Source organism: Prionailurus viverrinus, chromosome B2, assembly GCF_022837055.1.
Source record: "Prionailurus viverrinus isolate Anna chromosome B2, UM_Priviv_1.0, whole genome shotgun sequence".
Taxonomy (NCBI): domain Eukaryota; kingdom Metazoa; phylum Chordata; class Mammalia; order Carnivora; family Felidae; genus Prionailurus; species Prionailurus viverrinus.
In genome coordinates this window covers 9083990-9107129 of record NC_062565.1, presented here as the reverse complement: position 1 = coordinate 9107129, position 23140 = coordinate 9083990, and the positions used below count along the sequence as shown (strand labels likewise).

At 41.2% G+C, this 23140-nt stretch overlaps 1 protein-coding gene across 3 annotated transcripts in view; it reads right to left on the bottom strand.

The window, feature by feature from the left end:
- Positions 1-11810: 11810 nt before the first annotated feature.
- MBOAT1 (membrane bound O-acyltransferase domain containing 1) overlaps positions 11811-23140 on the bottom strand; it is a 112775-nt gene continuing 101445 nt past the window's right edge. For 2 of the 3 annotated variants that reach the window (XM_047858253.1, XM_047858254.1), the window contains exon 13: positions 19062-20233. In XM_047858253.1, coding sequence (XP_047714209.1) covers positions 20107-20233 — 127 coding nt within the window. In that variant the 3' untranslated portion in view covers positions 19062-20106. Of the gene's footprint in view, positions 11822-19061; positions 20234-23140 lie in introns of those variants that run through there. The other variant, XR_007152088.1, reaches the window with a different exon arrangement.

The following is a 23140-nucleotide window of genomic DNA, read 5'->3' as shown; positions in this document are numbered from 1 at the left end:
CTGAGCCACCCAGGAGCCCCTCAGCAACCTTTCTTAATAAAAACCCTCGAGAATGTCGGGATAGAAGGAACATACTTAAACATCATAAAAGCCATTTATGAAAAGCCCACAGCTAACATCATCCTCAATGGGGAAAAACTGAGAGCTTTTTCCCTGAGATCAGGAACACGACAGGGATGCCCACTCTCACCGCTGTTGTTTAACGTAGTGTTGGAAGTTCTAGCATCAGCAATCAGACAACAAAAGGAAATCAAAGGCATCAAAATTGGCAAGGATGAAGTTAAGCTTTCACTTTTTGCAGATGACATGATATTATACATGGAAACCCGATAGACTCCACCAAAAGTCTGCTAGAACTGACACGTGAATTTAGGAAAGTTGCAGGATACAAAATCAATGTACAGAAATCAGTTGCATTCTTATACACTAATAATGAAGCAACAAATAAAGAAGCTGATCCCATTCACAATTGCACCAAGAAGCATAAAATACCTAGGGATAAATCTAACCAAAGATGTAAAAGATCTGTATGCTGAAAACTATAGAAAGCTTATGAAGGAAATTGAAGAAGATATAAAGAAATGGAAAAACATTCCGTGCCCATAGATTGGAAAAATAAATATTGTCAAAATGTCAATACTACCCAAAGCTATCTACACATTCAATGCAATCCCAATCAAAATTGCCCCAGCATTCTTCTCGAAGCTAGACCAAGCAATCCTAGAATTCATATGGAACCACAAAAGGCCCCGAATAGCCAAAGTAATTTTGAAGAAGAAGACCAAAGCAGGAGGCATCACAATCCCAGACTTTAGCCTCTACTACAAAGCTGTGACCATCAAGACAACATGGTATTAGCACAAAAACAGACACATAGACCAATGGAATAGAATAGAAACCCCAGAACTAGACCCACAAACGTATGGCCAACTCATCTTTGACAAAGCAGGAAAGAACATCCAATGGAAAAAAGTCTCTTTAACAAATGGTGCTGGGAGAACTGGACAGCAACATGCAGAAGGTTGAAACTAGACCACTTTCTTACACCATTCACAAAAATAAACTCAAACTGGATAAAGGACCTGAATGTGAGACAGGAAACCATCAAAACCCTAGAGGAGAAAGCAGGAAAAGACCTCTGTGACATCAGTTGTAGCAATTTCTTACTTGACACATCCCCAAAGGCAAGGGAATTAAAAGCAAAAATGAACTACTGAGACCTTATGAAGATAAAAAGCTTCTGCACAGCAAAGGAAACAACCAACAAAACTAAAAGGCAACCAACGGAATGGGAAAAGATATTTGCAAGTGACATATCGGACAAAAGGCTAGTATCCAAAATCTATAAAGAGCTCACCAAACTCCACACCCAAAAAACAAATAATCCAGTGAAGAAATGGGCAGAAAACATGAATAGACACTTCTCTAAAGAAGACATCCAGATGGCCAGCAGGCACATGAAAAGATGCTCAACGTCGCTCCTCATCAGGGAAATACAAATCAAAACCACACTCAGATATCACCTCACGCCAGTCAAGAGTGGCCAAAATGAACAAATCAGGAGACTATAGATGCTGGAGAGGATGTGGAGAAATGGGAACCCTCTTGCACTGTTGGTGGGAATGCAAACTGGTGTAGCCACTCTGGAAAACAGTGTGGAGGTTCCTCAGGAAATTAAAAATAGACCTACCCTATGACCCAGCAATAGCACTGCTAGGAATTTACCCAAGGGATACAGGAGTACTGATGCATAGGGGCACTTGTACCCCAATGTTTAGGCAGCACTCTCAACAATAGCCAAATGATGGAAAGAGCCTAAATGTCCATCAACTGATGAATGGATAAAGAAATTGTGGTTTATATACACAATAGAGTACTACATGGCAATGAGAAAGAATGAAATATGGCCCTTTGTAGCAACGTGGATGGAACTGGAGAGTGTGATGCTAAGTGAAATAAGCCATACAGAGAAAGATACCGTATGTTTTCACTCTTACGTGGATCCTGAGAAACTTAACAGAAACCCATGGAGGAGGGGAAGGAAAAAAAAAAAGAGGTTAGAGTGGGAGAGAGCCAAAGCATAAGAGACTCTTAAAAACTGAGAACAAACTGAGGGTTGATGGGGGGTGGGAGGGAGGGGAGGGTGGGTGATGGGTATTGAGGAGGCACCTTTTAGGATGAGCACTGGGTGTTGTATGCAAACCAATTTGACAATAAATTTCAAAAATAAATAAACTTTTAGAAAGTTTATTTAATAACATGGGAAATGCTTATAACATTTCTGAAGGTCCAGATGCAGGGTACAGAATTTCTCTGAAAGACTGCACACAAAGAAGATAAAAGTGACTGCCTCCAGGGAATGAACCAAGATTGCTGAAGACAGACCTAGGAGGCAGAATTACTTTTCTCTGCATATCTTTTAACACTGATCAGACTGGCAAAAACAAAAGTCTGGTAACACCAAGTACTGATGACAATGTGGAGAAAGAACTGTTACACATTGCTGGGCAAAGGGGAAATTCCTATATTCATTTGGAGAGCAATCACAGCCAGGCAAGCTGAAAAATCCATTCCTTTATTGAGATCCTGCAATTCCACTTCCCCACATGTAGCTTATCACCCCTGTGTGCAGAGAAATACAAAGGGTGTTCTTGCTGCCTGGCTTAATACCATGGAAACAGTGACAACAACCTAAAGGTCTGTTGTGGACTAAATCATGTGCCCCCCAAATTGTTATGTTGATGTCCTAAATCCCAGTACCTCAGAATGTGACTATATTTGGAAATAGGGTCTTTAAAGAGGTAATTAAAATGAAGTCATTGGGGTGAGCTCTAATCCAATATGGTATCCTTACAAGAAGAAGAGATTAGGACACAGGCACGTACAGAAAGGAGACCGTGTGAAGATGGAGAGAGATGGCCATTGACAAGCCAATAAGAGGGGCGTCAGAAGAAATCAACCCTGCCAATGCCTGATCTCACACTTCGAGCTTCCGCAACTGTGAGACAATGACTTTCTGTTGTTGAGGCCACCCAGTCTGCGGTGCTTTTCTGTGGCAGCCTGAGCAGATGAATGCGAAGTCCATCAGTAGAAAATGGGTAAATAAAGCCTTGGTTATGCAGACAGTAGTCCCACTAACCACCAAAAGTGGTAAAAGATGAGGGTCCCAGCAATATGGAGTCCTGTGAGTAGACAACCCCCAGGAATTTAGTTGAAGCATGTTGATCTTATCCAACCTGAACTCCAGTGGCCAGGAGAGTTTGATCTAGCATCATATCCAAAGGAAAGCCTAGATGGTAGAGGAAAAGGCAACATGGTGCCTTTGGTCATTACAAAGGAGATTTATAGGGCTGATCTCTAAAGACAGAGGACGGAATCCCAAAGCCAGCCTGCGTCTCCGGTATGCCCCCTCTAGCTCATTCCAGAGGAATGATCCTGCCAGGGCGAATGGAATTTATTCCTTCGGTCATTTGTTCCACCAGCACTGACTCAAGTACCCCTTTGAGCCCAGTGCCTTGCTAGGTATGAAAATATAAAGCTAAACACAGTTTATAGTTGTCAGGTAGCTGGCTGGGGAGAGACAAATGAAGTCAAGTCACTACACAAGGTATTACTGGGGACCTATGAGCAGAACCCAGAGGTGAGTGAAGATGTCACAGTGAAAACGGCGCCTTGCACATTGTATTTTCTCTGCCGGAAAGGCCTGTCTCTTTCACTTTGGGAAGTGTCTGTTCAAAAAAGACAGGCCTTGCAGGCAGCAGCAAAAAGTGCAAGGGCAAAAAGTCACAAATGCCCCAGGCTGGCTGGGGCAGGGCTCTAAGCAGGGCAGCTGCATTGCCTGGCATGCGGCATAGGAACCAGGCTGGTCAGGGTAAGAGGGGAAGGAGGTGGGTTTTAAGCTGTAGATAGTAGGAGTTAGACAGATTTTTTCTGAAGAAGTCTGGCCTGATGGGCTGTCCAGGAAGACTCTCTGGCAGTAGTTTGCGGAAGGACTGGAGGGAGAAGGGACTGGTGGCCAGGCAGAAAACCTGTCCCGGCATCTGGGGCTTTTCCAGGCTGGTGCACACAGAGATAGTTGTGACTCAGGACTGCAGCTGGAATCGCTGAAAGGTTATTGTGCCCGTGAAACACAAGACAATAGACAGAGGGCCCAGAATGAATGGATGTGTGTAGCTGGCAATTGCTTAGACCGTGTATATTTTAATGTCAAAAGTGCTTATTCCGTATGAATTTTCTTTGAGAACAAAAGGGCCATTTGATCCTCGGGGCTATGTGGATCCAGAAAGGCATAGAGAAAAGTGCTGTGCTATCCAGAAAAGTGTTCCCCATCTGCCTCCACTGGTTGGATCAGCAGTTCTGAAAAAACTGAGAGGTTGACATGATGCTGCAGCATGTAGAAACCAGCTGGTACCCAGGTCATGCAGGTGTCCAGGCCACTGGAAAACCCAACCACTCACCTGTGCTCCCATTCTCAGGCCTTAGAAGGGCATGCTCATCTGAGAAGGTGTCATTAAGATTTAGGAGGCACATCATAGACCCGTGTGTCCATGAGGTGCACTCTGCCGGGTCAAAGAATTTGTTTCTACCCTCAACTCCCCTACAGAAGAGCTCTGTGATACGTGGGGCCTCAGTTTCCTCAGATGTGAAAATATGAGATGAAGCCAATTGTTACCAAACATGGCCACACGTCAGAATTACAAGGGGAGTCAGTTAAGACTAATGGTCCCTAGGCATAACTCTAGACCAATGGAATCGAGGTATGTGGGGAGGGGAACTCTGGAGACTGTTCACGACCAAATATTTTTTAAGGCACCTGTTACCTGCCTATCTCCAAGGTCCCTCACTTTATAAGATATTCTTGTACTTACAAATTCAAATTATAGGAAGCATAGCACCACCCCTAACCCTATGGCCAATATTTTGGCCAGAATTCAGGGCAGTTCTCACAGGAGGCTTAGGTGACTCCTGGACATACCTGCTCCAACCTCTAGCACTTACTATATTCTCTATCTTGCTGGGTCTGTTGCTTTCTCTTTTCCAATGCCAGTCAAACTTGAACTGAGCCCACTGTCATTAAGATTGAGTGTCTAGGGGCGCCTGGGTGGCGCAGTCGGTTAAGCGTCCGACTTCAGCCAGGTCACGATCTTGCGGTCCGTGAGTTCGAGCCCCTCGTCAGGCTCTGGGCTGATGGCTCAGAGCCTGGAGCCTGTTTCCGATTCTGTGTCTCCCTCTCTCTCTGCCCCTCCCCCGTTCATGCTCTGTCTCTCTCTGTCTCAAAAATAAATAAAACGTTGAGAAAAAAAAAATTTTTTTAAAAAAAAGTGTCTCCAGCCATGGTGGTAAAAGACAAATAGTCCATAACAATTCAGCTGACCAGTTCACCCATGGGGATTTCCCCTTCCCCACAGGTCCCAAAGTTGTCTCTTGTCACTCTTCTCCTGAGCAGTGTGTACCTAATTCCCCCCAAGTCCTGTCCATTTCCCCCATGAGGCAGTTTGCCCCACACAACCTGCATCAAATGCTGAAAATCTCGGCCAACCTTTGCTTATTTCAAAATGCACTAAAGAGATTGCATTAAACCAAAGGTCTTTGAGGACCACAAACACTGACAGAAGATTCAAAACACCTCTTGAACAGAATCAAATGATTTACTTTGACTCTCACCTCATGGGTTTGTTCCTTCCCCTAAGCAGCAGAGAGTAATGGCAAGGTAACATTACCTTCCCTTGATATTAATTCTGCTGCTTCCCTTAGAAGATGGGAATAGTGGCAGTTGGCACTTTCTCTTCAAGAGCAAATCAGTCTGTCTCCCCACTCCTTGCATGTTTACTAACTCCCTAAGTGTCCAGTTCCAATACTGTATTTGGAAACCGCTGGACCAGGTGAATGATACAGTTACCTTCAACTTTAAAATTCCTGGTCTCTCTGAAAACAGAGGTGCTTCTGCACTTGTGAGATGGATTTGGAAGATCCACTAACTAGCTGGGCGATCTTGGGCAAGTTACTTCAAGTCTCTGAGCTTTGGCTTCCACATTTGCAAAAAAGAGAATGAGAATACCAAGTTCATGGAACTGCAGGAGGTGACATTAGATGGGATGGGAACCCACAGTACTGCTAGCTTTCATCTTCCTAGCATCTGGTAGGCAAACTTGCAGAAGTTTAGGAATTAGACAAAAGCTTAGGTGGGATGAGTTTTCTCTTTGTCAATACATCTTCTCCCGGACCTCATGAGGTCATTTACTGAGTGTGGGACCTTTACCAAATATCCTTCCAGATGGGGACTAGATACCCCACTACGCTCTGGACAACTGTGAAAGTACAGCCTGCTGCCCTGGGTGGTCACTGCATTAACAAGTACTGATATGCTGCAAGGTCAACATCTAATTTCAGGACAAGGGCAAGCTCGATTCTGATAGACAGGACAAGACTCCTGGACATGAGGCTGGAAAACAGCAATGTTGCTGTGCTGGGCGGCCATCAGGCACCATGAAATGATGTGCTCCAAACTTCTAGGAAAACAAGGGTGGAAGGCAACCAATCACTGAATAATTGTGGATGCTGGGGTTTTCCTGGACACTCTTACCTGCAGCCTTTTTTACCTGCCATACCTAACAGAGTACCAAGCCCATAGCAGACATAATAATAGTTAAGAAATTAAGTGAATGCTAGGACACCTGGGTGGCTCAGTTGATTGAACTTCTGACTCTTGATTTTGGCTCAGGTCATGATCCCAGAGTCATGGGATCGAAACCCATGTCGGGTTCCATGCTCAGGATGGAGCCTACTTAAGATTCTCTCTCTTTCTCCCTCTCCCTCAGCCCCTCTCCCCTGCTCACACTCTCTCTCACTCCCTCGTAAAAAAAAAAAAGAAAAAGGAAAGAAGTGAACGTGTTCATTAATGGATCAGATAGATGGATGGATGAGGGAGTTTTAGGCTATGTAAACTGCCTGAGTGGTTATTTCACGTAACAGACTTTCTGAATCCCCTGAGAACACAAACCTTTATTTCAAAAACTCGTTCTGAAAACCAGAAAATATGTTTCCCAGTGTAAAAGGGACTCCATCAAAACTGTCAGTTGCAATGATGCATTAAACTAATTCATTCGATACTTCATTCATTCAACAAACTTACTAAATCATTACATAGCAGGCATTATGCCAAGTGCTGAAGGCAAAAAGAGAAATAAAATGTGGTACCTTGAAGGGGCTGAGCACCTGGTCATTTTTTTTTTTTTTTTTTTTTTTTTTACTTCCTATGTGGTTCTGTGCAGCCAGGGTGGACAAATGTTGCCTGGGATAGCTGTCTTCCCAGAGCCTGCACAATAATGGAGGGTGCACCCACACCAGTTCTCAGACCACCTGCCAACCCCTCTTTCCTCCTCCCCATTTCCCAGTCTTCCCAATTTCCATCTTTTTCTCCCTTAAACTGTAAAAATGTCACTGAATTATTTATTGCTTTTTGCAACTATTGAATAATGGTTACCTTAAAGAGAAAAAGAACCCCCCCCCAAAAAAAACACTTTAGACTTGGCTTTTTGAAAAACAAACTATGAAATGGATTTTTTTAAATTTTAATTCCAGTGTAGTTAACATACAGTGTTATATCAGTTTCAGGTGTATAGTATAGTGATTCAACAATTCCATACGTTACTTAGTGCTCATCATGATCAGTGTCTTTTTTAATTCCCTTCACCTATTTCACCCATCTCTCCACTCACCTCCCATCTGGCAACCATCAGTTTATTCTCTCTAGTGAAGAGTCTGTTCCCTGGGTTATCTCTTTCCTTTGTTCATTTGTTTCTTAAATTCCACATACGAATGAAATCATATAGTATTTGTCTTTCTCTGACCTATTTCACTTAGCATTATACACTCTAGATCCGTCCATGGTATTGCAAATGGCAAGATTTTACTATTTTTATAGCTGGATAATATCCCATTGTATAAACATACTACATCTTCTTTATCCATTCATCAATTGATGTACACTTGGGCTGCTTCCATAATTTGGTTATTGTAAATAATGCTGCTATCAACATAGGGGAGCATGTATCCCTTTGAATTAGTGTCCCTGTATTCTTTGAGTAAATACCCAGTAATGCCATTGCTGGATTGTAAGGTAGTTCTATTTTTAATTTTTTGAAGAACCGCCATACTGTTTTCCACAGTAGCTGTACCAGTTTGCATTCCCACCAACAGTTCATGAGGGTTCCTTTATCTCCATATCCTCATCAACTCTTATTTCCTGTGTTTCATCAGGACTAAAATCTGTCAGATTTTAGCCATTCTGATAGGCGTGAAGTGATATCTTATTGTGGCTTTGATATGCTTTTCCCTGATGATGAACGATGTTGAGCATATTTTTGTATGTCTGTTAGCTATCTGGATGTCTTCTTTGGAGAAATGTCCGTTCATGTGTTCTTCCCATTTTAAATTGGATTATTTGCTTTTTGGGTGTTGAGTTGTATCAGTTTTTTATATATGTTGGAGATTAATCCTTTGTTGGATATGTCATTTGAAAAGATCTTCCATTCAGTAGGTTGCCTTTTAGTTTTGTTGATTGTTCCCTTTGCTATGCAAAAGATTTTTATTTTGATGTAGTCCCAATAGATTGTTTTTGCATTGGTGGTTCAGTGGTAGAATTCTCACCTGCCAATAGATTGTTTTTGCTTTTGTTTCTCTTCCCTCAGGAGACATATCTAGAAAGATGTTGATACAGCCAGCATCAGAGAAATCATTGCCCGTGTTCTCTTCTAGGATTTTTATGGTTTCAGGTCTCACACACACACAAAAAACTGGAAGTATCACAATCCCAAATTTCAAGTTATATTACAAAGCTGTAGTAACCAAAACAATGTGGTGCTGACACAGAAATAGACACACAATGTGTAATGGAACAGAATCAAAAGTCCAGAAATAACCCCACAAATATACGGTCAATTAATCTTTGACAAAGGAGGCAAGAATAAACAATGGGAAGAAAGACAGTATCTTCAAGAAATGGTGCTGGGAAACTGTATAGCAACATGAAATAGAATCAAACCTGACTACTTTCTTACACCATATACAAAAATAAACCTGAATTACTCGGCAATCAAAAAGAATGAAATCTTGCCATTTGCAACTACATGGATGGAACTGGAGGGTATTATGCTAAGTGAAATTAGTCAGCCAGAGAAAGACAAAAATCATATGACTTCACTCATATGAGGACTTTAAGAGAAAAAACAGATGAACATAAGGGAAGGGAAACAAAAATAATATAAAAGCGAGGTGGACAAAACAGAAGAGACTCATAAATATGGAGAACAAACTGAGGGTTACGGGAGGGGTTGTGGGAGGGGGGATGGGCTAAATGGGTAAGGGGCACTAAGGAATCTACTCCTGAAATCATTGTTGCACTATATACTAACTAATTTGGATATAAATTTTAAAAAATAAAATTAAAAAAATACTTAAAATGTATGTCTTTTAAACTGAAAGCTCATTGATCCAAAACTGTTTAATGTATTTTTAGGACAACTTGGATCTATAAGGCAATAAAAATAGTTCCAACTTTCCATCTAAACTTTGGTCCTAAATTGAAACTTTTTCTATGTATGAATCGTTCTCATGGGGAAAATGCTGCTATTCACCCTTCTAGGAGTTGTCTGTTTAGTACAAGAACACCTCAGAGATATTTCAGATTTAGTTCTAGACCACTGCAATAAATACTCTAATATCTATTGCAAATATTGCAATAAAGTGAGTCAAATGAATTTTTTTGGTTTCCCAGTGCATATAAAAGTTACATCTACATATGCTGTCATCTATTAAGTGTGCAATATTATGTAAAAAAAAAATGCATACCCCTTAATTAAAAATATTTTATTGCTTAAAAATGCTAACCATCATCTGACCTTTCAGCAAGTCTTAATCTTTTTGCTGGTGGAGGGTCTTGCCTCAATGTCTTTGGCTCTGGACCGATCAAGGTGGTGGTTGCTGAGGTCAGAGTGGCTGTGGCAATTTCTTAAAATTAGTCATCAGTTAAGACTGCTGCATAGATTGCTTTTTCATGAACACTTTCTCTGTAGCTTGAGATGCTGCCTCATGGCATCTCACCCACAGTAGAACTTCTTTCAAAATCAGGGTCAATCCTCTCAGAACCTACACCAGGCGTAGATTTCATTTCAAGAAATCAAATTACGTTGCTCCATCCCAAGAAGCCAACTCTCTGTCCATTCAAGTTTTATCATGAGATCGCAGCAAGTTTATCACATTTTCAGGCTCCGCTTCTAACTCTAGTTCTCTTCATGTTTCCACCACATCTGCAGTTACCTCCTCTACAGAAGTCTCAAACCCCTCAAGGTCATCCATGAGGGTTGGGATCAACTGCTTCTGAACTCCTGTTCATACTGATTGTTTTGATCACATCTCATGAATCACAAGGGTTCTTCATGGTGAGTCCTTTCCAGGTGGGTTTTTTTTTTTTTAACTGATTAATTTTTTGTTGAAGTATAGGTGGCATAAAATGTTACATTAGTTTTCACAAATGTAACATAGTGATTCAACAAGTGTATACAGTATACAATGCTCACCACCAGTGTAGCTACCCTCTGTCACCATACAATGTTATTACCATTGACTCTACTCCCTGTGCTGTATCTTTCTTATCTCCATGGTTTATTCATTCCATAACTGGAAACCTGTGTCTCCCACTTACCATCACTCATTTTGCTTATCCCCCCACCTGTTCCATTCCTAAAACCTTAAGTTTATTCTCTGTACTTATGGGTTCTTTTCTGATTTTTGTTTTGCTTTTTAGATTCCCACATAAGTAAAATCATATAGCATTTGTTTTTTTCTGACTTATTTCACGCAACATATACTCTGTATACATAGCCATCCATGTTGTTGCAAATGGCAAGAGTTCACTCATTTTTATGACCAAGTCATTCCATTGTATATATTCATCCATTCAGGGTATATAGCCATATTTTATCCATTCATCTATTGATGGGCATTTGGGTTGCTCCCATATCTTGGCTTTTGTAAATAATAGGGGTGTACATCCTTTTTTTTTTACGTTAGTGTTTTCATTTTCCTTGGGTAAATACCCAAAAGTGGAATTACTAGATCATATGGTATTTTTATTTTTAATTTTTTGAGGAATCCCAATGGCTGCAGCAATTTACATTCCTACCAACAGTGTACAAGGGTTCTTTTCTCTCCTCATTCTTGCCAACACTTGTCATTTCTTGCTTTTTTTTATTCTAGTCATTCTAACTTGTGTAAGATGCTATCTCATTGTTGTTTTGATTTGCATTTCCCTGGTGACTAGTGATGTTGAGCAGCTTTTCATATGTCTGCAGGCCAGCTATAAATATTCTTTGGAAAAACGTCTACTTGGGTCCTCTGCCCATTTTTAAATCAGATTATTTGGGTTTGGGGTATTGATTTGTATAATGTTTTAATATAATTTGGATATTAACCTCATCAAATATATCATTTGCAAATATCTTCTCCCATTCCGTTGGTTGTCTTTTTGGGTTTTTGATGGTTCCTTTGCTGTGCAAAAGCTTTTTGTTTTCATGTAGTTCCAATAGTTTATTTTTGCTTTTGTTTTGCTTTCCTGAGAAGACATAGCTAGAAAAATGGTGCTAAGGCTGAAATCAAAGAAATTACTGCCTATGTTTTCTTCTAAGAGTTTTAGATTTTCAGGTTTCACACTAGGTCTTTAATCATTTTGAGTTCATTTCTGTGTGTAAGAAAGTGGTCCAGTTTTCATTCTTTTGCAGGTAGCTGTTCATTTTTCCCACCACAATTTACTGAAGAGACTGTCCTTTCCCTGTTGTATATTTTTGCCTCCTTTGTTATTGATAATATAAGCATGAATTTATTTCTGGCTGTCTATTCTGTTTCATAGATCTGTGTATTTGTTTTTCTGCCAGTAAAATCTGGACTATGATGCTTCCAGCTTTTTTCTTCTTTCTCAAGATTGCTTTGACTATTTGGAGTCTTTTGTGGTTCCATACAAGTTTTAGTATTGTTTTTCCTAGTTCTATGAGAAATGCTGTTTATATTTTGATAGGGATTACAGTGACTCCATAGATTGCTTTGGGCAGTATAGACATTTTAACAATACTAGTTCTTCTAATCCATGAACATGGTATATATTTTTATTTGCTTGTATCAACTTTCATTTACTTACTCAGTGTCTTATAGTTTTTAGAGTATAGGTCTTTCACCACCTTCATTAAGTTTCTTCCTAGATATTTTATTCTTTTTGGTGCAATTACAAATGGAATTGTTTTCTTAATTTCCCTTTCTCCTACTTCATTATTAGTGTAATGAGATGCAACAGATTTCTTTATGTTAATTTTATATCCTGCAACTTTACTGAATTCATTTATTCCAATAGTCTTCAGATGGAGTCTTAGGGTTTTCTAAGTGTAGTATCATGTCATCTGCAAATAGTGGCCATTAGTAACATTTTTCTTACTAACTGGTATGACTTACATTTCCTTTTCATCTCTGATTGCTGTGAATGTAACTTCCAGTACTGTGTCGAATAAAAATAGTGAAAGTAGTAGACCTTTTTCCATTGTTTCTGATCTTAGGTGAAAGACTGTTTTTCACCACTACGATGTTAGCTGTGGGTTTTTGTATATGGCCTTTATTATGTTGAGGTATGTTCCCTCTAAACCCACTTTAGTGAGAGTTTCTAACATGAATGGTTGTTGCATTTAGTTAAATGCTTTTTCATTGATTATATTTTTATCCTTCATTTTGTTAATATTGTGTATCACGTTGTTTTGCAAATGTTTAGTCACGCTTGCATCACAAGAGGTGAATAATCCATTGAATGTGGCTTGCTAATATTCTGTTGAGAATTTTTGCATCTATGTTCATAAGGGATATTGGTCTACAGTTCTTTTTTTTGGTTGTGTCTTTGTCTAGTTTTGATATTGGGGTAATGCTGGCCTCAAAGAATGTATTTGGAAACTTTCTTCCATCTTCTATTTTTTTGGAATAGCTTGAGGAGAATAAGTATTACATCTTCTTTATTAAAAACATTTTTTTAATGTTTTATTTATGGTTGACAGAGAGACAGAGCATGAGCGGGGGAGGGGAAGAGAGTGAGGGAGACACAATCCAAAGCAGGCTCCAGGCTCTGAGCTGTCAGCACAGAGCCCAATGCAGGGCTCGAACTCACAGACCCTGAGATCATGACCTGAGCCAAAGTCGGATGCTCAACCGACTGAGCCACCCAGGGGCCCCTAAATCTTCTTTAAATACTTGGTAGAACTCACCTGTGATGCCATCTGGTCCTGGACTTTTGTTTGTTGGGAGTTTTTAGGTTACTGACTTAATAGGGTTATGACTAACTGGTCTGTTCCAATTTTCCATTTCTTCCTGATTCAGTTTTGGAAGATTGTATATTTCTAGAAATTTATCTGTTTCTTCTACATTGTTCAATTTGTTGGCATATCATTTTCCTTACCAGTTTATTAAAATCCTTTTTACTTCTGTAGTGTCAGCTGTCATTTCTTTTGTATCTGAATTTATTTGGGTCCTCTCTCTTTTTTTTTCTTGATGAGTCTGGCTAAAGGTTTATCTATTTTAAGCTTATTTATTTTTGAGAGAGAGAGAGCACAAGCAGGAGAGGGACACAGAGAGGAGACAGAGAATCACAAGCAGGCTGTGCGCTGTCAGCACAGAGCCCAACATGGGGCTCAAACTCATGAACCCGTAAAAGCATGACCTGAGCTCAAATCAAGACACTTAACCAACTGAGAAGCCCAGGCACCCCTTTTCTTGTTCCTTGAGGTAGGCCTGTATCACTATAAATTTCCTTTTTAAAATGGCGTTTGCCGTGTCTCAGATTTTGGCCATTGTGTTTTCATTGACCCATTGGTTGTTCAGTAGCATGTTGTTTAGACTCTACATGTTTGTATTTTTTCCAGTTTTTTCCCATGATTGATTTCTAGTCCAATCCCATTGTGGTCCGAAAAGAGGAATACGATGTCAATCTTTCAAAATTTATCAAGGCTTGTTTTGTGGCGTAACACGTGATCTGTCCTGGAGAATGTTGCATGTGCACTTGAAAAGAACGTGTATTCTGTTGGTATTTTGGGGATGGAACATTCATACGTATCTGTTAAGTCCATGTGGTCTGTTTCATTCAAAGATACTATTGTTTTTTTATTTTCTGCCTGGATGATCTATCCACTGATTTAAGTGAGGTGTTAAAGTCCCTGTCAGTTTCTCCCTTTTTGTCTATTAATATTTGCTTTATGTATTTAGGTGTTCCAATGTTTTGTACATAGATATTCACAATTGTTATATCCTCTTGTTGGACTGATCCCTTTATCATTACATAATGTCCTTCATGGTCCCTCATTACAGACTTTGTTTTAAAGTCCATTTTTTCTGATATAAATATTGCTACATTGGTTTTTTACTTTGTGTCTTTAAATCTGAAGTGAGTCTCTTCTAGGCAACATATAGAAGGTCTTGTTTTTCTATCCATTTAGTCACCCTATGTCTTTTAAGTGAACCATTTAGGCCATTTACATTTAAAGTAATGTCTTTTAAGTGGACCATTTAGGCCATTTACATTTAAAGTAATTATTGGTAGATATGTACTTGCTACATTTTGCTCACTCTTTCATTTTTTTGTAGTTTTTCTAAGTTTCTTGCTCTCTCCTTATGACTGCTGACTTTCTGTAGGTGTTATGTTTTTACTACTTTCTCTGTATTTTTTGTATATATATTCTAGGGTACCATGTGGTTCACATGTAACATCCTAAGTACATAGCAATCTATATTAAGTTGATAATCCCTTTCTCACTCCCCACTCTACATTTTATGTATATGTTGTTCCATTTTACATCTTTTTATTTATAGTTTTCTCCTAATTATGTCCTTTTATTTTCCATTTAAAGACGTACCTTTAACATTTCACCTAAGGCCAACTGAGTTGTGATGAACATTTAAAATTGCGGTCTGTCTAAGAAACTCTACCTCTCCTTCAATTCTGAATAACTTTGCCAGGTAGAGTATTCTTGGTTGTAGGTAGGGTTGTTTTTTGTTTTTTTTTCCCTTTCAGATAGGCTTGGATTGTTCTGGGATGCTTTGTGACTGTATTACCTTGGTGAGATGGCTAAAGCTGTAGTTTGCGTGGACTAGGGGTGTCCTGGTATGTACCATGCTGGAGCCACCTTGGTGGGATGGCTGGGGCTGGTGTGGGCTAGGTGCCTGGGGCTCACTGAGGCAGTAGGCTGGCTAGGGTGGTCCAGAACGCTGCTCCTACCCATGCTATCAGGGTGGAGAAGGAAAGTTAACCAAGGTGCTCATCAGCCTCTGTGACCTCAAGAAAGTTCCATCAGCTCCCCTTCCATTTGGCAGTGTTCTAGGGCTAGCTCCTTTATATTCTAGTTGATCCTTCAAGCCATGGCTTTTTTTTCTGTGCCGAAGGGTATCTGCGGCTGGTATGAACTAGGCACCCAGGGCTCACTGAGGTGGCTGGCCAGTTGTGGTGCCCAGAACCTTCCCTCCATCTACACTATCATGGTACATGGTAAACATAAACCATGGTGCTCCCCAGCCCCTCTAACCTGGATAGAGTTCCAGAAGATCTGCTGTTTGGAAAAGGTCTAGGGCTGGATCTCCTCCATTCTAGTTGATCCTTCAAGCCATGGCTTTTTTTCTGTGCCCCAGAGCATCTGGGGCTGGTGTGGGCTAGGGTCCCAGGGCTTTGAGTCGGTGGGCCAGCTATGGTACCAGAACCCTGTTGTCATCTGCACTATCAAGAAGGAAGGAAAACAGTAGTGCCGGGTGGCTCTCTCAGTTAAGCATCTGACTCTCGATTTTGGCTCAGGTCCTGATCTCACAGTTCATGAGTTTGAGCCCCGCGTCGGGCCCCTCACTGGCAGTGCAGAGCCTGTTTGGGATTCTCTCTCTCTGCCTCTCTCTTGCTCATGCTTGCTTGCTCACTTGCTCTCAAAAATAAACTTATTTAAAAAACTTAAAAAAAAAAAAAAGGAAGGCGAACATGAACCATGGTATTCGTCAGCCCCTGCAACCCGGAGAAAGTTCCAGAAACTCGCCAGCCATTTGCAGGGTTCTAGAGCAGTTCCTTTATATTCTTATTCTAGTTGCCCTTTTAAACCATGGCTTTTTTTTCTGTGCCCCACATCCCATCAGATGAATCTGCTCACGATCCCTCAATACTATTCCTCCCCACTGCTGTCTGCACCATTGGGGATGGGGGGTTCCCTTCATTGCCATGTCTCCCATCTCTCTTGCTGTTCTCTACATGGCTTCTCTTTACCTGTGCAAAACCTGCTTAGCCCCTAGTTCTTCTTCAGGAGGAACTACTCTGTAAATAGGTGTAGATTTGCTGTATCCATGGAGGAGGGGAGGAAGGGGGTCTTCCTAGGTCACCATCTTGGACGAGAACCCCAGAAAGTTTTCAGTTTACTTTGCCTGGATCCTTCAGAAGAATCATTATCTATAGCAGCTATACCTTAGCGGATGTATTAATAAAACGTAAAAATCAAAATTACCCCTTAATCCATGGGCTACAGAATGGATGTTGCGTCAGCAGGCATGAAAACACCATTCATCTCTGTCCATCTCTATCAGAACTCTTGGGTGACCAGGGGCACTGTCAATGAGCAGTAATATTTTGAAAGGGATCGTTTTTTCCCCAAGCACTAGGTCTCAACTGTGGGCCTAAAAAATTCAGGAAACCATGTTGTAAACAGATGTGCTGTCATTCAGACTCTGTTCTTCCATTTATAGAGGGCAGGCAGAGTAGATCTAGCGTCATTCTTAAGGGACCTAGTATTGGCTTCAGCTTGAAGTCACCCACTGCATTAGCCCCTAACAAGAGCCAGCCGTGCTTTGAAGCCATGCATTGACTTCTCTCCAGCTCTGAAAGCCTTACATGGCATCTTCTTCCAGTAAAAGACTGTTTAGCATAGCCACCTTCATTAACTACCTCAGCTAGAACTTCTGGAGAACTTGCCGAAGCTTCTACATCAGCACCTGCTGCTTCACCGTGAACTTTGATGTCATGGAGATGGCTTCTTCCCTTAAACCTCACGAACCAACCTCTCCTGGCTTCAAACTTTCCTTCTGTAGCTCCTCACCTCTTTCAGCTTTCATAGAACTGAAGAGAGTTAGGGCCTTGCTCTGGATGAAGCTTTGACGTAAGGGATGCTGTGGCTGGTTTGGTTTATCCAGACCACTAAAACTGTCTCCAAACTGGCAACCGGGCTCTTTTGCTTTGTTATCATTCCTGTTTCACCGGAGTAACACTTTGAATTTCGTGCAAGAACTTTTTTCTTTGAAACACAGCTTGGCTGTTTGACGTAAGGGGCCTAGCTTTTAGCCTGTTTTCAACATGCCTTTCTCACCATGTCTAATCGTTTCTAGTTTTTGATTTAAAGTGATAGATGTGTGATTATTGCTGTCACTTGAACACTCAGAGGCCATTGTGGGGTGATTAATGGGCCTAGTTTCAATATTGTGTCTCAGGAATAGGGAGGCCTGAGGAGAGGGGGAGTTGGGGGAACAACTGGTTGGTGGAGAGGTCCGAACACACACAGTTCTCAATTAAGTTTGTTGTCTTATATGGGTGTGCTTCATGGCACCCTAAAACAGTCACAATAGTAACATCAAAGATCACCATAAGAAATATAAAATAACAAAGATGTTTGGAATATTGTGAGAATCACCAAGCTGAGACAGACACGAAGTAAGCAAATGGTGTTGGAGAAATGTTGCCAACAGACTTGCTCAACACAGAGTTGCCATTAATCTTCAAATCGTAAAAACAACAACAAAAAACGCAGTATCTGCAAAGCACAATAAAGTGCCTGCACTGAATAAAGTCCCACAATAAGAAAAATGTGCCTAAGAGCCCAGCACTGTCTGACATAAGGCCTCGATGAGCCCAGATTCCAAAGGCCTGACTTTGACTCCATTCTGTAATGAATACTTGATTCTCAGCAAACACTGGAGGGACCAAATGGTCCAAGTTTGCCCACGACTGAGGGGTCAGTAAAGTCACTGGTACAACAGGATGGTCACCCTGGTGATCACCCCTCCTCTTGTTACCAAAATTCTTCTCTCAGAAATGAAGATATTTAGATACAGTGAAACTTGAATATAAATCATATTGCCAAGTTCAAAGACTTTACTGTAATATGGATTACTCCAAAGACTTTGGGCCCACGGTGACCTATATCATTTTTACTGGTGTGCATTTTTCTTGGTCTTGCACCTCTAAATGTTCCTGTTGGAAAAAGACTCTGATAGATTGTAAGTACCCATATCCCCTCTCCCCTAACATTCCTTGTGGACCAGCAAGGTGGTATTGCCCCAAGGTTACCTGGTTAAATTGGGGTGAGCCTCAAACACCGGCCAAAATGTGCTATTTCTTAACTTCCATTATCTTACATATAAGGCCTAGAGTTTAAGTTCTAGTATTCTCCATGAACACCATACAAACTCTTCAAGGGACAAGCACATCATTTCACATTTCATTGCCCTAAGCAGCAGCAGGGTACCTCCTGGAAATTACAAACTGTCCAAAGCTTTGGAATTTGGATTTTAATCTCTGCTCCTTCACTAACTCTGTGGCTGTGGGGGCACTTAGCAAACCTCTCCCTGATTCTCTGTTTCCTCGTCTGGGAAAGAGGGTTAATCCTACCTGCAAAGTTGGGAATGAAGATAGGAAATCAAACCAAAAACCAAAACCTTCCAAGTACCTGATGTAGAGGACAAATTGAACAGGTCATAAAAGGTCAAATTTTAAACAAGTAAAAACTGGAACTTTGTGCATTTGTTAAAACTTAAGAGAAAAATCTGAACTGTGTGCATTTGTTAAAACTTAGAGAAACACACAAATATAAGGCACGTGCTTCAGAAGGCTGAGTCACCCCTCACAGAAACAAAAAGCAATCATTCCATTCAGGAATGCTTCCTTTATATAGAAACACAGCATTCATTTGGTAAAAAACCAATTGGGGGCCATGTGATTGGAACAAATTCTCTATTACTTTAGGGTACACTGTTGTAACATATAATTTATTATTATCAGTTTCATCATTTTGCACATTTAATACCATGTTTCTTTCTCCCACATAGAATATTATCCAATAGAAGTCCCCGAAAGGAACCACAGCACATTCATAACAAGGATAGAAAACGGTCCTCCATTTCTGCTCTCCGATACGATGATTCAACTAAAATCGTCAAATTTAATCAACCGCAAAACCAGAAAAGTGAAAATCAGCTGGTGTGTGTATCATAACCAAGATCATGAACACCTCCACGAAATGAGGTGAGAAAAATGCTGCTTCTTAACAAGCTTCTACGGAACTTTACTTTTTTAAAACAAATTACTTATTTAGAAGGCTTATTTATTCTGCCTTTGATGGTACAAACATTTGGGTATTTTCTCAGGGCCATCCCTGGGCAAACAGATGGCGTGTGTGAAATGGAAAACAGTAGCCCTTCCTAGACTCCTGGAGTACAGGAGACTGATTTCCAATCTTGGCTCAGCTTAGAAGGAAAAAAGGGAAGAGTTCTATCTCTTGGGGAAAAAAATGCAGCCTACTTTAGGGCATGCCTGACTTTCCATCCACTCAAGTGTTCACGGCAAGTCCTCCTGGTTCTTTCGTGCCGGCTCCTTCTCCTCCGTGGTCTTCTGAGTGTCGTCACTGTGGTCAAAGGGTCTGGGGCTTCCCAAGGAACAACCATATCTGGGTATATTCTGGAAGATCAGCTCTGTCAGCAACCACCTTCTGCCTTCCGGAGCAGATGTATGGGCTCCCGTGGCTGGAAATGGTGCCAGAGAAGCAAAGACCCAGCAGCCCAGACTGCACGGTCTCTGGCACATTCTGCACATACCTCCACACCACTCAAATGTCCCAGGAAATACTAAATCAATTGGACATGGCTGACTTAAAAAGGCTTGATAAAAATTCTCCCTGCACTTAAAAAAAAATGCACGTAAACATTGCTTCTAAGTCACTGGAGAACCCTTGAGCCTTTTGGTCTCAACTTTCCGATGTTTTGCAGTTTTACAAGCTCAGCTTTTTCTTGGAGGTATCAATCTTTTTTCTTCTTATTAACGGAGTTCAGAGTCTGAGGCTGCCTCTGAATATGAGCATGGGGTTTGACTGGCAGAAATAGTATTATCAGAAGACTTATGATGTGTAAATAAAAGTACATGGACCTAAAATAAAACACAAAAATTATATTTCGCACAAGGATGCAAATGGGAAAAGTCACATGGGTGTGATTATGTCACCTGCAGGCCAGCAAGTGAAGGCACAATTTTGGGCAGTAGCCAACCCGTCTGTATTCCAGTTTGCCTTGATCCACCCCAAGGTGGGGGGGTGGGGGGGGCTCCTTCGGTAGGTGAGCAGGCCAGGGATGGACCAAAAGCATAGAACTGAACACAGCAAACCCATCAGCCCATCTACAGATAGATACACAGTACTGTCCCCCTGCCCTGATCAGACTAAGAGCATTAATCCCGTAACAGCCAGAAACCCCTAATGATTTGAAATCTAAGAACACACAGGACCCAATTCAAACCCTATACTCTGTTCCCTAGACACAAACGCACCTTACACTTTAACTGATACGCTCAAGTGTAAAGAGTTGTTCTTGTGTGTGTTAGGAGCCAGACGAATCCAGATTTTCAAAACCTGCTCTATAACTCTGAAAATCGCTTTCACCCAAACTAGTAACAACAAGTGCTGCTTTTTCAGTCCGTGCATTTCTATTGTGTAAACGTGGCATTCAGCACACTGAGCACAATGTAGACAATAAATATCTGTAAATGCAAGTAATTAGAAACAGCTCACATTTCTACAACTGTTCTATAGCCTTTTGGAAAGGCTGAACTTAAACGTTCTCCAATGCTTCTGGAAGATCAAAGGAAAATAATATCAAGAAACCCAGAACGGATTCATGTATCCTTCTCAGACACGTTGGAATCAGGTTAATTCACATATCCCCTAAATAAGTTTCCCTGAAAGCATCTACAGAATAGTCAAGAGTTCTAACAGAAGCAAATACATCTTCACTTATTCTTTCAATAAGCATTTACTGCTTAGGATGTACAAAGCATTAAACCAGGACCTAAAAAAAGGCAAAGCCCTTCCTTCCTTCAGGGGAATGGGGAACAACAGGACTATAGGAGTGAGGGTACCACAGATACCTCCCTCCCACCTTAGCTGGAGGACTCGGTCCAAAAGCCCCAAGTAGATGTCTGAAACTGTGAACAGTACTGAAACCTATATATACTGTTTCTCCCTATACAGACCTATGACAGTTTAATTCATAAATTAGGCAAAGTAAGAAATTAATAGAACTACAACCATGTACTTTAATAAAAGTCATGAGAATATGGTCTCTCCTCTCTCAAAATACAGTACAATAGTACTGTACTCACCCTTGTGATGATGGGAGGTGATAAAATTAGTAACATTAGGCTACTACTGACCTTTTGATCACACATCAGGAGGCGGATCATTTGCTCCCAGAGAGTAATTGTGGGTAACTGAAACCATGTAAAGCAAAACCGGGGATAAGGTGGCTCCTATAATTTAACCAGCCCCGGGCAAGTAAACAATTAGTTTATTGTCTAAACCAGGACACTGAGAGTGAAAAAGAGTTCTATAGATAGACACACTGGCTCAACAGGCACTCCAGCCACGCTTTGTTCTTGCAATTTCTTTAATCTTTCACATGTGGCCGTATCTACACTGGAACAGTTATGTTAGATAAAAGCCAATTATTTTGGAAGTCAAAAGGAAAATATTTCAATCCCCTCCCAAAGTTTAGTGACCTATTCTGCCACTCCATATTTTTCTAAAATTTTAAGAAACACTTCATCTCTTTATTATGGAAAAACTCAACATCTGTTGAGCACCCTAGTTCCGAACCAGGTACCCCAGATACACCGATGAATGAGGCATAGTCCTCACTCTCAAGGAGATGCTATCTGCAAAAGATGTCTCTACCTGGCATCCTTACACACTGAATTTAAGAAAGTGTCACTGGGGCACCTGGGTGGCTCAGTCAGTTAAGCGTCCGACTTCAGCTCAGGTCACAATCTCGCGGTCCGTGAGTTCGAGCCCCGCGTCGGGCTCTGGGCTGATGGCTCAGAGCCTGGAGCCTGCTTCCGATTCTGTGTCTCCCTCTTTCTCTGACCCTCCCCCGTTCATGCTCTTTCTCTGTCTCAAAAATAAACTTAAAAAAAATTAAAAAAAAGTGTCACTACTGGGGAACCTGGGTGGCTCAGTCAGTCAAGCGTCGGACTTCGGCTCAGGTCATGATCTTGCAGTTCATGGGTTCGAGCCCCTGTGCTGACAGCTTGGAGCCTGCTTCAGATTCTGTGTCTCCTTCTCTGTCTGCCCCTCCACTGCTTGCTCTATGTCTCTCTCTCAATAAGTAAATGTTAAAAAATATTTTTTAAGTGTCTTCTACTTAAAGAGAAGTTCGTGGATAAGGATTTGCCTTTCAAAAGGAGTTCCCAAAAAGGTCGAGCCATGGACCAAAGGTGCCCCAACCTTCCAATTCATGTATTGAAGCCCTAACTTCCCAAGGGATGGTATTTGGAGAAGTGGAGCTTTGGGAGGTAATCTGGTTGGGGGGTGGGCCCCGTGATGGGATTAGTACCTTTATAGGAAGATAAAGTGAAACCAGAGTGTGAGCTGCCTCTCCCTGTGTGGCTCTGCCACCCTGTGAGGACACGGAGAGAAGGCAGCTTCCGTAAACTTGGAAGATAGCACTCACCAGAAACCAAATCTGCCAGCACCTTGATCTTGGGACTTCCCAGCCTCCACAACGAGGAAAATGTTTGTGGCAGAACTCACTCGGGCTATATTTAGTCATAGTATCCTGAGCTCAGACAGGTTCTTTCATAATACATTTAAGTGTTTACTTGGGATTCACAACTTAAAGATTAGACGGGAATTTAAAGCTGAGATGGGAAGTCACCATAGATTGAAAACCGACTAGACCTAAAAATTTAAATGTTAAGCAGTGATGGAAGTGCGGGGAAGTGATTTGCATACAACTGCCATTCATTGCCAGTCACCGAAATTAGCCCCAAGTGAGGAACAGATCT